The sequence below is a fragment of the Hylobates moloch genome, unplaced genomic scaffold, assembly GCF_009828535.3.
Source record: "Hylobates moloch isolate HMO894 unplaced genomic scaffold, HMol_V3 SCAFFOLD_2, whole genome shotgun sequence".
NCBI classification, from domain to species: domain Eukaryota; kingdom Metazoa; phylum Chordata; class Mammalia; order Primates; family Hylobatidae; genus Hylobates; species Hylobates moloch.
Genome location: NW_026652277.1, coordinates 5,968,504 through 5,983,192, shown reverse-complemented (window position 1 = coordinate 5,983,192; position 14,689 = coordinate 5,968,504). Strand labels below are relative to the sequence as shown.

Sequence of the window (14,689 nt, the reverse complement as noted above, 5' to 3'; positions counted from 1 at the left end):
CCAGAAAAGGGGGAGAAAAAAGAAAAGAAAATGGAAAAAAAAAGAAAGGGGCCTGTGCAGTGGCTCATGCCTGTAATCCCAGCACTTTGGGAGACTGAGGCAAGAGGATCGCTTGAGTCTAAGAGTTTAAGACCAGCCTGGGCAACATAGCAAGACCTCATCTCTACTAAAGAAAAAAAAATTAGCTGGACGTGGACACCCACACCTGTAGTCCCAGCTCCCCAGGAGGCTGAGGTGGTAGGATTACTGGAGCCCAGAAGTTTGAACCTGCAGTGAGCTATGATCATGCCACTGCACTCCAGCCTGGGAGACAAAGGGAGACCCTGTCTCTAAGCAAATAAGTAAGTAAATAAATAAATGGAAAGAAAGGAAAGGAAAGAAAAAAGAAAGGAACTATCGGAGGGACAGTAGCAACACCAGGCTCAACTCTATGCTGACTTCTTGTACTTCTACACAGTGTTCAAAATATTCCCACTGAATATCATTGTCATCAAGGATTGTTTTTAAAAGATATTTTCGAAGAGTTGATAAAGGTATCCAGCGGCTTTATGTGGATCACCTGAGGCCAGGAGCTCAAGACCAGCCCGGGAAACATAGCGAGACCTCATCGCTACAAAAAAAACTGTCTTAAAAAAATTTTTTAAAGGTATCCAGGAGCAAATCCTTTGTGGGAACATCAAGAATTCAGTAAGAACCCTCGTGTGGGTCTTGCAGAGACGGCCAGCCACGGGAATCACCTGTCGCATTTGTCGGGGTCGAGGGGCTGGTAGCTGGCTTCATAGCAACTGATCCTCTTCATGAAGTCATCCATGGCTTCTGCCGAGTTGCAGTCTTTGTAATCCGGGCTGGAGATTTTAACTTCCTGCAACAGCACAAAGGGGCGGCTGATGAATCACGCTGGAAGGCTTTCTGCTGAGATTAAGCAGGATTTGGGGCTTTCAAAAGGGGAGCGCGCAGAAGGCTCAGCATAAAGATTATCCGGGCCAGCGTGTAAGAGAAAGGGAGAAAGATCCTGGGGGCTGAGTCACAGCCTGATAGTACGGGGAGGATTCCCTGGGGAGATGGAGAACTGGAGCCGGAAGGACAGAGACAGGAAACCCACGGGGATTCCATAATGAACACCTCTGAATGTTCGGCAAGTCAAGATCTGTCCCGTGCCCGAGTCACCGCCAGACAGCCTGGCGCTGAACTCAGCCAAGCTCCACGTGAGCATCTGCAATGCTCCCCGCACCGGGAGGAGGCTGCCGGCTCTAAGGTATGCTCAGGAGTTCCCAGAGATGCCTGTGGCCTTGTGTGGTTTCTCCTCCACCCCCCACCGCCCGAGGCAGCCCCAGTTGACCAGTCCGTGGTTAACTGCTTCTCCGACTAGGGCTGTGCCTGCTCCTTTGCAGGGCTCACTCTCCTAGGCAACAACATAGGTCTACAACACCCACAGTGGCACGGGCCCCAGAAACCAGGTGGATTTTAGGGAAACTCAGCATTTCTGAATGCCTGGGCTCTTTCTCTCATCAACCACTGCCGTCACTGAGAGGCAGCCACTCTTCAAAGATCGAGGCAATGGGGAGTTGTGTCTGTCTCCTGGCAGAGTTTCAGCCGGGGAAGATGAGAAAGTCCTGGGGATAGAGTGTGGCAGTTGCCCAACAATGGGAATATAATTTGCTGCTGTACTATACATTTAAAAAACGGCTAAAATGGCCGGGTGCGGTGGCTCACGCCTGTAATCCCAGCACTTTTGGGAGGCCAAGGCGGGCAGCTCACTTGAGGTCAGGAGTTTGAGACCAGCCTGGCTAACATGGTGAAACCCCCGTCTCCTCTAAAAATACAAAAAATATTAGCTGGGCATGGTGGCGCACACCTGTAATCCCAGCTACTCAGGAGGCTGAGGCAGGAGAATCGCTTAAACCTGGGAGGCAGAGGTTGCAGTGGGCCAAGATTGTGTTACTGCACTCCAGCCTGGGAAACAGGAGACTGTCTCAATAAATAAATAAATAAATAAATAATAAAAATGATTAAGATGGTAAATTTTACATTATGTATACTTTACCACAATTTAAAAAAAAATCTAAGTTCACAAATGCCTGGATCTACCAACCTGCTTTGAGATTTCATCAGAAAGAGATTTCTGAACATGGCGGGTTGGGGCAAATGACTATCTGTTAGTGGACAACCAGACAAATGCTAAACTCCTTGCTAAGCACATTGGTGACCACTCATTGGGAAAAATGATTTCACAGCTACACCCTGCTGTCTACCAAGGGGAACAAGGAGTGCCGAGCCAAAGAAAGGTGGCAAACCCTCTGTTTAGACGATTTCCTCGTACTCTGAGCCTCCTCCTCCCACTGGACAAATCTAAACTGACTTTTCACAATTCAAATAGCCCTTCCTGAAACAGGAATTCATTTCCTAAAGATATCTAGAAATACTTCCACCACTTTGGGGAAGATACCGGGGCTAATACATGCTTAGCATCCCCTCTAAAGGTGCAAAGATGCCAGCACCACAGCGTCCCCGTGTACGTTTTCAGAATTGCTTTTCTTTATAGAATTGTCATATTCTGATATGTTTACACTGAAGAGAAAATTATCTCCAACACGGGGTGGCAGCCTGTAGTAAGTCTCCATAGTAACCATTCCTGTTTATATATATTGCTATCAAGTGGTAACACTGGAGAAATTCATCAAGTTATAATGCCAAGTGCCCTCAATTTATCTGGGCAAGCTCCCTTGCACAGCACAGACAGGAGGGTTTGTGGCAGGTTCACGAGATGCATCGGCAGGAAGAGAGTCTTACCTCCCAAACTTAGGAGGCTGCTGAGCCCTATGGACTTTTGCCAATGCCTAAGCATTCTTACCTCCCGGGGCCATCACAGCAAGCGATCCACTTGCTGCCTCCTGTCCCATTGGGGGCAGTGAGCTGCCCTCTGCCCCAGCAGCTCCATCACCACTAGCTGTCAGCCTCCCGTCACCAACAGAAACTAATCCTATCTCCCCGAATTATTTCCTACGTCCCATCCAAGCCTGCCCACTGCCCTGGATAAGCTAGTCCCACACAGGACAGGCCTCTGGGTCAAAAACCGCTCTGTAGGTCTGACCTCCCAATCGACAGCCAGCTGGGGGCTGCTCATCCTAAGGGCTCAGCTGCGCTTCCAAGCTGGACCCAGTCCCCCACTTCCTCAGACTGCAAATGCCCTTGTGGTCTACGCTGCCGCAGAAGCGTGGGGTTCCTGGCTGTCTTACCATGATATTGGAGGCCACAACTGTAGGGTCGTCGCACACGGACTCGATGAAAAATGCCTGGTGGAAAGTGAGGTGGGGATGTTAGAAAACAAACACCACGAAGGACCAACCTCACCATCACTGCGATGTCATCATCCGGACAAGGCGGAAGCACGCCACCCACCAACTCCCGAAGACAGGAAAGCCCACCTCCTCACTGCCGCCTCCCGCCACCACCCCTCTGGAACGCCCCACGGCCCCCAAGAGCCCTACCGCACAAAGGCCCTAATTTAAGGCCGCAAAACGTGGGCAGCAGGAGGGGAGGGACCGAGCAGGACTAAGGAACATGGGCAGCAGGAGGGGAAGGACCAAGCAGGACTCAGGCCGCTTCCTGAGGCCTTTTCCTCTCTCCCGAGCCGTCTAGCACAACACAAGACGCTGAGCTCACCTTAAAGTCATTTTCTTTGGCAAAATGAAGGATCATGTGTCTCCTCTCTCTAGTAGTATTGGTGGCGTCGAAAACCTGATATGGAGAGCAAAGGGCCAGGAAGAAGACTCTAAGTTTGAGTTTAAAAACGTTTACCCGAACAGCAAGGATGCCAGACCCATCATCTCCAGGAATAAGCCCCAAAAGTGCTTCAGGGGAGCTTGTGCCTGCCCACAGTCCTCTCCAGGGCGTGCTTACCAGGCAAGCCTCCCCCAACTACCAACAGCACTCAGGGGTGGTAGCATGGGGGGAATACCCCAAAAGCAAACAAGCAAAACAGTAACGTGCAATGGGACAGTGTACAAGGAAGGGCCAGTGGTCCTGTGGGCAACCCAAGTCCTGCCCGCCCTGGAGGTGGGGGACTGGCTGCAGAAGGGGTGGGTCGCTGAGTCCACCCCACATCCGCCTTCCTGAGCCATTGGGCTGCCCTGGCCCCCTGCTTTCCTCCACCCTCAGGGCTAGAGGCACAGGTCTCGGTACACCCTAGGCCAGTGAGGACACCCTCATGGGTGGGACTGGACACCGAGCCGGCTACATTCCCTGGACTTACCGCAATTTGTCCTCCTTCTTTCGCCAGGTAGCTTTTGACATCTCTCAAGGCAGCTAAGGCACATTGCCTGGAATGCACAAGAGACGCCGAACGTCAGCGCCAGTGCGTCCGCTGGGGCAGCCCAAGCAACTCCCGATGCACCCCGACAGGCAGAGTAACTGGTGGTTCCATTCTACACTGCTTAGCGCTGGGCAGGCTGGCCAGCACCCCTCAGGCCCAGAGGCTTCCAACCTGGGGCCCCACACGGGTGGCCTCAGGAACCCTCGGGAGGTGGTGCTCGCACCAGGCTACACACGGGAACCACTCCTGGGGAGCTGCTAAGAAATGGCTGCCCAGAGCCACCCACAGATCTGCCCTAACTGGTCTGGGGTGGGGCCTGGCATCAGGGGTTTTAGCATCCCCCATGAGACTCCAACATACAGCCGGGGCCGAACACCCTTGCACTAGGGTTTCACAATCAACTCGCACTTAACAAGAAATCCTTTCCCAACAAACAGACACTCCCGACAAACAGGACTTGCTAATTCTCAGTGAGGGTGCTTCTGCAGCTCTGTCCCAGTGAGGGTCAACTCACCGAGACCCTCAGGGAACAGATGAGAGCAGCAACCTCAGAGGGGCAGCAGGGCTTGTTCCCACACTGCACAGCCCTGAAGACCACCAGCAGGACCCACCCGCAGGCCGGCTTTCTCTGCCTCCTACTGAGCCTGGCTCAGAACAAAGAAAGCCCAAGCCCGCAGCCCAGCCTTACACCCGCAGCCCCACAGCCCAGCCTTATTCCCGCGGCCCAGCCTTACGCCTGTGGCCCAGCCTTACGCCCGCGGCCAAAGTTTATTGCAGCAGCCCAGCCGCAGCCCCGCAGCCCAGCCTTATTCCTGTGGCCCAGCCTTACGCCCGCGGCCCAGCCTTACTTCCGGACTTTCATGGCTTCCTCATTGTCGGGGCGGAAGAAGTTGTAGGAGCTGTACTGCTTCACAGCCTCCCGGCGATACTCCCCGACGTTGAACACTGTGGACGGGAAAGAGAACAGCCTGGATGATCGAGCAGGAAGGGGCCAGCTCACACCCGGATCATGCGATCGACCAAAGGAAGAGCCACCCACCCAACCAACCGACTTGAATGAGATGGTGTGGAAGCAATGCCGGCGCCCAGTCCTGCCCTACCCTCAACTCCTGAGGACAGCAGGCCACAGGCAGCCCGGCTTCCCCAGTCCAGCTGCAATGCCCCTGCCGCAGGCTCTGCGACGCTGTCCCCTCCAGCCAAGTCGACAATCCCAGTCTCACCATATCCTAAACCAGAGACTGAGACTGTGAGGATGGGTCGGGGGAGGCCCCAAGTCTAGCAAAAATAGGGACAACACATTTCCACCAATGGTATCAGAAAGCGAGTGGGGCCTCATGCCCACCGCCAGATCTAGGTCAACCCTTCTGCTGGTGCAGCCGCCAGGGCCAGGGCCGGGGGGATGTGTCCCATGGTTCCTGGGCACAGCGGGGATGGTAAACATAAAAACCATCCCTTCAAAAGAGGGGAGGGTGGGAGATGAGCAAGGGTTAAAAAATAACCAGTTGGGTACAATGTTCACTATCTGGGTAACAGGTTCACTAGAAGCCCAATCCCCAATCAATATGCAGTATACTCATGTAACAAACATGCACATGTACCCCTAATCTAAAATAAAATTAATTGAAAAAAAAAAATACCCAGTGCCTATCCACAAGATGTTCCCCATCTAGTTGGGAAGACCAAGCACAGATTCTTAAATGCGTCATCTACAACCAGCGGTCCCCATCCTTTTTGGCACCAGGGACCACTTTTGTGGAAGACAATTTTTCCATCGACAGGGAAGGGTTGTGGGTGTACGGCTTTGGGTTGAAACTGTTCCACCTCAGATCATCGGGCATTAGATTATCATAAGGAGCAGACAACCTAGATCCCTCACATGCCCAGTTCACAATAGGGTTCACTCCTGTGAGAATCTAATGCTACCGCTGATCAGACTGGAGGCGGAGCTCAGGTGGGAATGCTCGCTCACTGCCACTCACCTCCTGTGGCCCGGTTCCTAACATGCCACCCGGCATAGCAGTCCACAGCCTGGGGGCTGAAGACCCTTGATCTATGGTAGGCAGTGCTTAGGGCCATCAGCAGAAGAATGTTAGCTAGGACTGAGTGTGACAGGAATGTAAAGGACTGACATGGCTGAAGACCGCTTTGAAGGAGGTGAAATCTGAGTCGGGGCAGGATTTAGGGGAGTGGGAAAGAGAATGGCCAGTGAGGAAAAAACCCCAACAGAAGAAGAAGGGTGTAGACACAGTGTGAAGGGGGACCTGGCTGCACGGGAGGCAGGGTCAGACTCCCTGACCAGGGGACAGAGGCGCCCAGGGATGGTCCTGCCTGTGAAACCAGCAACTGAGATGGAAGGTCAAGTTTTTGCACTTGCAGTCTCACCTTTTGTGGGGACGCCAATCCAGTTGAGGTAGCGAGTCAGCTTCTTGGAGATGTAGGTCTTACCCCGGGCGGGGAGGCCCACCATGACAATGACAGTGGGGGAGTTGGTCAGCTTTGGCCCACAGGCTGGAAAAACAAGCAAGAAGGGTGTGTCATCAACCAAGTGACCGGAGAAGAGGAGCAGAGGCCATGCCCAACAATAACGCTGAAGAATTTCACCAAAAATGTTTTTGAGACAGGGTCTCACTCTGTTGCCCAGGCGGGAGTGCAGTGGCCACCACAGATTACTGCAGCCTCAAACCTTTGGATTTAAACGATCCTCCAGCCTTAGCCTCCCCAATAGCTGGGACTACAAGTTTGCACATCACCACCCCTGGCTAATTTTTTTATCTTTGTAGAGATGGGGTCTCGCTGTGTTGCCCAGGCTGGTCTCAAACTCCTGGTCTCAAACAATCCTCCCAGAGTGCTGGGATTACAGGAATAGCCACCACACCCAGCATTCATTGAAATTTTCATTTCGGCCGGGCGCGGTGGCTCACGCTTGTAATCCCAGCACTTTGGGAGGCCGAGGCGGGCGGATCACGAGGTCAGGAGATCGAGACCAGGGTGAAACCCCGTCTCTACTAAAAATACAAAAAATTAGCCGGGCGTGGTGGCGGGCGCCTGTAGTCCCAGCTACTCGGAGAGGCTGAGGCAGGAGAATGGCGTGAACCCGGGAGGCGGAGCTTGCAGTGAGCCGAGATTGCGCCACTGCACTCCAGCCTGGGCGACCGAGCAAGACTCCGTCTCAAAAAAAAAAAAAAAAGAAAGAAATTTTCATTTCATCTCCCTATCCTGAAGCCCCTGGCATTGTACCAGAGTGGGAACAGGCAACCCTAGTGGCCACAGCCCCCCAGCCACACCCTGTCCGTCAATTCTGCCTTTAGGTTCCACTTGGCAAAGACAGTCCCAACCCCAAATTCCTGAGCTGATACCCAGGGCACTAAACCTAGCAGGGAACCAGTGACTAACACCACAGTGGAAGTGGAATGCTCCTGCAGGTGGGAGGAAAGGATTCCTCTCCCCAGGGAGGGTGGGGCTCAGAGTCGAGAGGGCGGATTCCAAAACAACATGGGGACAGAGGGGCAGGGGGCTGGGGCCCACGGGTCAAGAGACAGAGAGGCCCACCATCAATATCCGAACCTCCACACAGAGGTATGGGCAGCATTTCTGAAAAAAAAAATCTTTAAAAAGGCAATTTTTAAAAGTAGGAGGTTACAGCCAGGCGCGGTGGTTTATGCCTGTAATCCCAGTGCTTTGGGAGGCCGAGGCAAGAGGATCACTTGAGACCATGAGTTTGAGACCAGCCTGGGCAACATAGCAAGACCCTGCGCCTCTACAAATAAACTTTTTAAAAAATTAGAAGAAAATGAAAAGAATTTATCAAATGAAAGTAGGTCAGGGAGGCAGAATGCTGAAATTACCCCAGTGGACAGGTAAATCCTCCACCCCTGAGCCTCTCACGCCCTGTCTGACCCCCTCTTCTGGTGCCAGGCTCGGATGAATGCTGGGGCCCTGCCGAGGGAAGGGCCGGTCACGAAGCCTCAGGCAGGGGCCGGCTCCACCACTGTCTCCAGGAAACCTGGAAATGCTCTTGCCTGCCAGCTCCCTCCTGGCTTCTGCTGCTACACAACGGTCTTGGCATCTCAGTAAGACAAAACAGCAGGGAGGGGGGTTTTGCTCGGTTTTTCAGAAAGCAGCCAGAAGCCCCCTGTTCTGAAAGCCAAGGGCCCAGTATCTCCCCGGCTGTCGCCTGGCCCTGGGAGTCTCAGGCAAATCCTACACCCTGCCGACATGCAAGCTCCAGGGCCAGATGACACCCGCCAGCTCCCGCCTGGGCGGCACTGCCCAGCACTCACTGCCACGTGGTCAGCCTGGCTGTCCCCATCATTCCCAGACACAGCCCGCATGGCCTGCAGGAAAACCTCTGAAAGCTGCACACAGAACCAGGCAGATGTCAGACTGCACAGACGCCCCGATGTCCAAGCTGAACAGGCTTAGGCTGCGGGAGCCGCCACCACCCCTCAGACAGGCCGCGGCTCAGCGAAGAAGCCCCTCTGTAAGCTGGACCCCCCAACAGGGCTCCAAACTGAAGTCAATGTCCAGGTTCTGCTCCCAGGCCTGGCGGCGGGGGCAGGGAGGCAGGCATGGCATGCCGGGCCTTTGTCCCCTCCATGCTATTTGGAGACCATTAGTGGCCTTCTCAGCAGGCAGAGTAAGGAGACAGACAGGCTATCAGCAGATGAGGAGACACTAAAAGCCCTGGACTGGTATGCCCTTGGTGTCCAGTGACCTAGAACAAACAGTTCCTCGAAAACAGATGCTTTTCACTGCCCAGGGTGAGCCGGGCATCCTGAGCACATGAGTGGAACAAACAAGCACAAAGCACCCAGGGGCTTTCTTGTGTCCCCAGGGGGCACACGGAGAGATGGTGGCCTCCCTAAAAGCCAGTGAGGCACACCCCACCGTGCCCAGGGTCATTCTGGCAGCTGTAGCTGCCACATCAGAAAAGTAGCAGCAACTCCTTGGAAACAATACCCATCCACTGACCCTTCCCCCAGGCCAAGGGTCCCTCCTGGTCTTACCAGGTGTCCCCACCGCGCCGCTGCTCCTAAGAGCACCCAGATATGCAGAGACAGATGCACACACATACTCTCAGCTGTGCACATAGGCAGAATTATTTCTGTCGGAACCACGCCAAGGAAGCAGAGGCTGATTGATTTATCCAACACGGGATTATGTCTACCCACTAATCATAGGGATGAATCTCCTCTGGCAGTAGACATTTAGGGAGGGAAAACAACAACAACAACAACAACAAAAGAGCAGAGGAAATACACAGGGCAAAAGGTCAGACTGGATTTCAAACCCAAATAAACCGCCAGTCCCTTCTTGGCAAAGCAGAGCCATTCTCCCTACGCACTGGTCTCTCGAATAGTAAGATTCAAAGAGAGGGGCGTGTCGGGCGCGGTGGCTCAGGCCTGTAATCCCAGCACTTTGGGAGGCCAAGGTGGGCGGATCACGAGGTCAGGAGGTCGGGACCATCCTGGCTAACACGGTGAAACCCCGTCTCTACTAAAAACACAAAAAATTAGCCGGGCGTGGTGGCGGGCGCCCGTATTCCCAGCTACTAGGGAGGCTGAGGCAGGAGAAGGCGTGAACCCGGGAGGCGGAGCTTGCAGTGAGCTGAGATCCCACCACAGCACTCCAGCCTGGGTGACAGAGCGAAACTTCATCTCAAAAGAAAAAAAAACAGAGAGGGGCGCCTGAGGTGTCTGCAGCTATCCCTCCCTTCAGACACCCACCACTGTCTTGGACAGATAAGGTAATCACAAATCCTTACTAAATCTTTGAGTCCGCCGGGTGCGGTGGCTCACGCTTGTAATCCCAGCACTTTGGGAGGCCGAGGCGGGCGGATCACGAGGTCAGGAGATCGAGACCACGGTGAAACCCCGTCTCTACTAAAAATACAAAAAAAATCAGCCAGGCATGGTGGCGGGCGCCTGTAGTCCCAGCTACACGGAGAGGCTGAGGCAGGAGAATGGCGTGAACCCAGGAGGCGGAGCTTGCAGTGAGCCGAGATCGGGCCACTGCACTCCAGCCTGGGCCACAGAGCGACACTCCGTCTCAAAAAAATAAATAAATAAATAAATAAATCTTTGAGTCTTATTCTCCAACCTCAGCCCCTTTTAAAAACTCACAGCACACCTCATGTTTCTAATTCTGTGACCCTCAGTTTCTTCTTCTCTTCTCAATGGGCCTTTTTACCACCAAAAAAGAGACACCCCCACCTGCCTCATCACCCTCCCTGGCAAGGCACAGTGATTAGAAAAGATAAGTATTGGCTGGGCACAGTCTCCCAGCACTTTGGGCGGGAGAGGAGGGCAGACCACCTGAGGTCAGGAGTTCGAAACCAGCCTGATCAACATGGCAAAACCCCGTCTCTACTAAAAATACAAAAATTAGCCAGGCGTGGTAGCGGGCACCTGTAATCCCATCTGCTGAGGTAGGAGAATCGCTTGAATCCGGGAGGCAGAGGTTGCGGTGAGCCGAGATTCTACCAATGCACTCCAGCCTGGGCAACAGAGCAAAAGTGTGTCTCAAAAAACAAAAAAAAAATTACTGGGTTTAACACAAGATTTTCCAAAGAGTATTTGTGTCTCGTTTCATTTTATGTAAATGTTTAATATTTTAACTTCTTTTTCACACACCCAAAGTTTTGAAAGTTGTGAAACTTAAATGTACTTAGATGTTGACTTTAGATGTCAATTGAAACATGCCTGGGGGAACACAGATGTCACCCTGTTACAGGGGAAGGAACAACTGTGTAAAGACCCTGGGTAACAGACTAAACACCCGAATTGAGTCTGGGGGCCTCAAGCTCAAAGTGTTGTCATGGTTACGACCATGGCCACTTGGGTAAGTCCTCCCAGAAAGTCACCAAGTCCCAGACACGGAGCTTCAATTCTGCAAGGTTGTTATGTTCACGACACGCTCGCTCACTGGGCACATGCGCCAGGTACATGCACTGGGTACCTGTGAGACAGAGGCTACTTGGGGGATACAGGGTCAGTGTGGCTGAGTAGTGCCTTTGGGCTAAGCCCTGGCTGTCTACAAGCCCACAGTACCATTAGTGTACAACGCAGACTGCCTACTAGGGCCCATTCCCTGCAGGCAAACATACACAGGAAGCCAAAAGAAAACTGAAGGCTGGCTGGTGAACACTCAGCCGCGGGATACAGTGACACAAGGAGCCACTTATGGAAAGCAGCAGCCAGATGGATGGCGAATCCCCCACCTGGACAGTGAGAGGCTGGCACCCCAGGGTTCCTACTCCTGCTCTCCCAGCTAGATTAAGCTACTAACCTCTCTGACGGTGTGCAATGCACGGACAGACAGGCAGCAGCCCGCACAGCCTGTATCCCCCACTGACTCAGAATGCATCCCCAGAAAATAAACCGTAGGGGCTACCCAGGGATAAGGCACGGATTTCTCTAGGACATCACCCACCCAGCTTCCTTACGCTAGAACACCAGCAGCCGGCGTAACTCCCTACTGAGATGAAAGTCTTTCTATCCGTATTTGAGTACCACATCAACCTTTCTTCAGACTCAGTTTCCTCGGTGTCTGTCTAAATCCTGAGCAAAGACAAGCTGGCAGTTTGTCTCATTCCATTGTTTTTAAGAGGGGAAAAAAAAGGCCAGGTACACTGATTTACACCTGTAACCCCAGCACTTCAGGAGGTCAAGGGGGCATCGCTTGAGGCCAGGAATTCGAGACCAGCTTGGGCAACATAGAGAGACCCCGTTTGTACAAAAATCTTTTTAAAAATTAGCTGGGTGCAGTAACACATGCCCATAATCCCAGCTACTCAGGAGGCTGAGGCAGAAGGATTGCTTGAGCCCAGGAGTTCAAGGCTGCAATGAGACGTGATTGCACCACTGCACTCCAGCCTGGGTGACAGAGTGAGACTCTGTCTCAAGAAAGAAAGTTTGGTGCTTTAAAAGGCTGTCTTTTACCTGTTGCTTACAACCCTGCACTGGCCTGACCAGTACTAATACCCCCTTTGCTCCACTGATGATGGCAACTTCTGATTTAATGCCAAGTCCCAAGCACCATCTTAGGACTCAGCCTGGTACCCGGGATCCCTCAGAACACAGAGACTCTTTTTTTTTTCTGCCTCACCGTGAATATTGGGACTACAGGCCCACCACCCGGCTAATTTTTTACTGTTTTATCGAGACGGGGCACTCGTGATCCGCCCGCCTCGGCCTCCCAAAGTGCTGGGATTACAAGCGTGAGCCACCGCGCCTGGCTGAGACTCTTGAATTTTAGTGATGAACACAAAGGAAAGCCAGACCTTGCCAGTGAAAAAGGTACTTCTTGCCCATTATGCTGACTCACAAATTCAGTAAGTCCGCAGGAGTTACAGGATGCATGCGAAGGAAGCTACAGGTTTTGTAAGAAACATTTACCACCATGCTGATGTAGCAACAGGGTATCCCGTTAATGTGCCTCCGAGGCAAGAATATAATGCAGCTTATTTGATACAGTAATTTTTGTTTTGTTGTTTTACTGTTCTTTGTCTATAAAAAGCAGCATCCTAGACACCCTCCTTCAGCAATAAACCTCAAGGAGGCTGGGAATGGTGGCACATGCCTGTAACCTCAGCACTTGGGGAGGCCAAGGTGGGGGGATCACTTGAGGCCAGGAGTTCGAGACCAGCCTGAGCAACATAGCAAGACCCCATCTCTATGAAAATTTTTTTTTTAATTAGCCGGGTGTGGTGGTGCACACTTGTAGTCCCGGCTACTGGACAGGCTGAGGCGGGAGCATCACTTGAGCCCAAGAGTTGGTGGTTACAGTGAGCTATGATCGCACCACTGCCCTCCAGCCTGGGTGACAGTGTGAGACTCTGCCTCAAAAATGAATAAATAAATAATAAACTCAGGGAACTCTGCTGCAGACCTCCAATGAGAAGGCCGCTTATAAAGGTGGCAACAGGTTTAGGAGAAAGAAAACCCACCCAGCTGGGCATGGTGGCACACGCCTACAGGTTTTAGGAGAAAGAAAACCCACCCAGCTGGGCATGGTGGCTCACGCCTATAATCCCAGCACTTTGGGAGGCTGAGGTGGGCAAATCACTTGAGGTCAGGAGTTCGAGACCAGCCTGGCCAACATGGTGAAACCCCGTCTTTACTAAAAGTACAAAAATTAGCTGGGCATGGTGGCACACACCTGTAATCCCAGCTTCTCAGGAGACTGAGGCACGAGAATCGCTTGAAACCTGGAGGCAGAAGTTGCAGTGAGGCAAGATCGCACCACTGCACTCCAGCCTCAGTGACAGAGTGAAACGCCATCTCAAAAAAGAAAGAAAGAAAGAAAGAAAGACCCACCCAATGTCCCAAATGCCATTAGAGAATCGAGGTAGGGTGTCAGGAAGACACCAAATAGAAATAGCTTCTTCCCTCCATTCCAGTAAGAGACAAATGTGACTATATAAACTGAAAAAGACACCACCACTTGAAATAAGGATGTGCGATACCCAGGCTGCAGATCTGTTTACAAAAAGGAATGTGTCTGAGACTATACCTCAAAGCCACACAGGAGGATCCCAGCAGTAGGCGGGACAAAAGAATTAATCCATCAGCTTTAGCCAAATTCCCACCCTCCAGCTCTGAATGATTCTGACAGGGATTCTTAGGCAAATCTCTCACTGCGTGCGAGACGTGCAGGTTGATGGGGTCTAATGGATCAGGATCCAAGCCTGGAGGGAGGACGCCTTGATGCACGCTGGTGTTCTCAATATCACAACTGAGCTGATGCCAACCGATCTCAGAGCCGCCCTGGAAGTCACGGGACACTCCTCCCAGACCCGCGGGCATTCGTATACAATCACATGTATTTACATATATAGGACTAGCCTCCATTGCAGTTTACAAAGTGCTATAGAGATAATACTTGTTTTATGCAAAAGTTGTTTCTGCATTTGGACTTGGCCAAATCTCCCTGGGGATTTAAGAGCTGCATTCCACTCCACTTACAGGTTTTACGCAAAGACAAGAGAACCGTGGGCCACCCCAGTTCAAGCGCATCTGACAGGGCTGGGCAACACACCCGCATCCCCCAGTCCTGGGCTACCTCACAAAGAGGGGGAACAAGACCTCTCCTGAGGGCTACCCCAGAACCCTGAAGTCCAGCAGGGTGGATCTGCTGACGTCCCCACCCAGGGCACACCATGGGGGTGGGGGTGGGGAGAGGGGCAGGTCTGGACGAGGCCGGTGATTCAGACCCGGCAGGGCTCCAGAAGTCCCGCGGGGGCCGTCCTAAGAAACGTGGTAGCCGGGCAACCCTGCCAGCCGCCTGCGCTCAGGCGCCTTCGGATGACCCGAAGCCACCTCAAGAGTTTGCACCTGGATCCCACGGTCACTACTCAGGCTACGACCTGACCTGGGC

At 52.7% G+C, this 14,689-nt stretch overlaps 1 protein-coding gene across 4 annotated transcripts in view; it reads right to left on the bottom strand.

Moving 5' to 3' along the window:
* PFKFB3 (6-phosphofructo-2-kinase/fructose-2,6-biphosphatase 3) overlaps positions 1 to 14,689 on the bottom strand; it is a 94,120-nt gene that overhangs the window by 15,286 nt on the left and 64,145 nt on the right. For all 4 annotated transcript variants that reach the window (XM_032151194.2, XM_032151036.2, XM_032150947.2 and 1 more), the window contains exons 2-7: positions 6,695 to 6,820; positions 5,161 to 5,257; positions 4,253 to 4,319; positions 3,664 to 3,738; positions 3,237 to 3,293; positions 738 to 862 (exon numbers count right to left, since the gene is read on the bottom strand). In XM_032151194.2, coding sequence (XP_032007085.1) covers positions 738 to 862; positions 3,237 to 3,293; positions 3,664 to 3,738; positions 4,253 to 4,319; positions 5,161 to 5,257; positions 6,695 to 6,820 — 547 coding nt within the window. The remainder of the gene's footprint in view (positions 1 to 737; positions 863 to 3,236; positions 3,294 to 3,663; positions 3,739 to 4,252; positions 4,320 to 5,160; positions 5,258 to 6,694; positions 6,821 to 14,689) is intronic.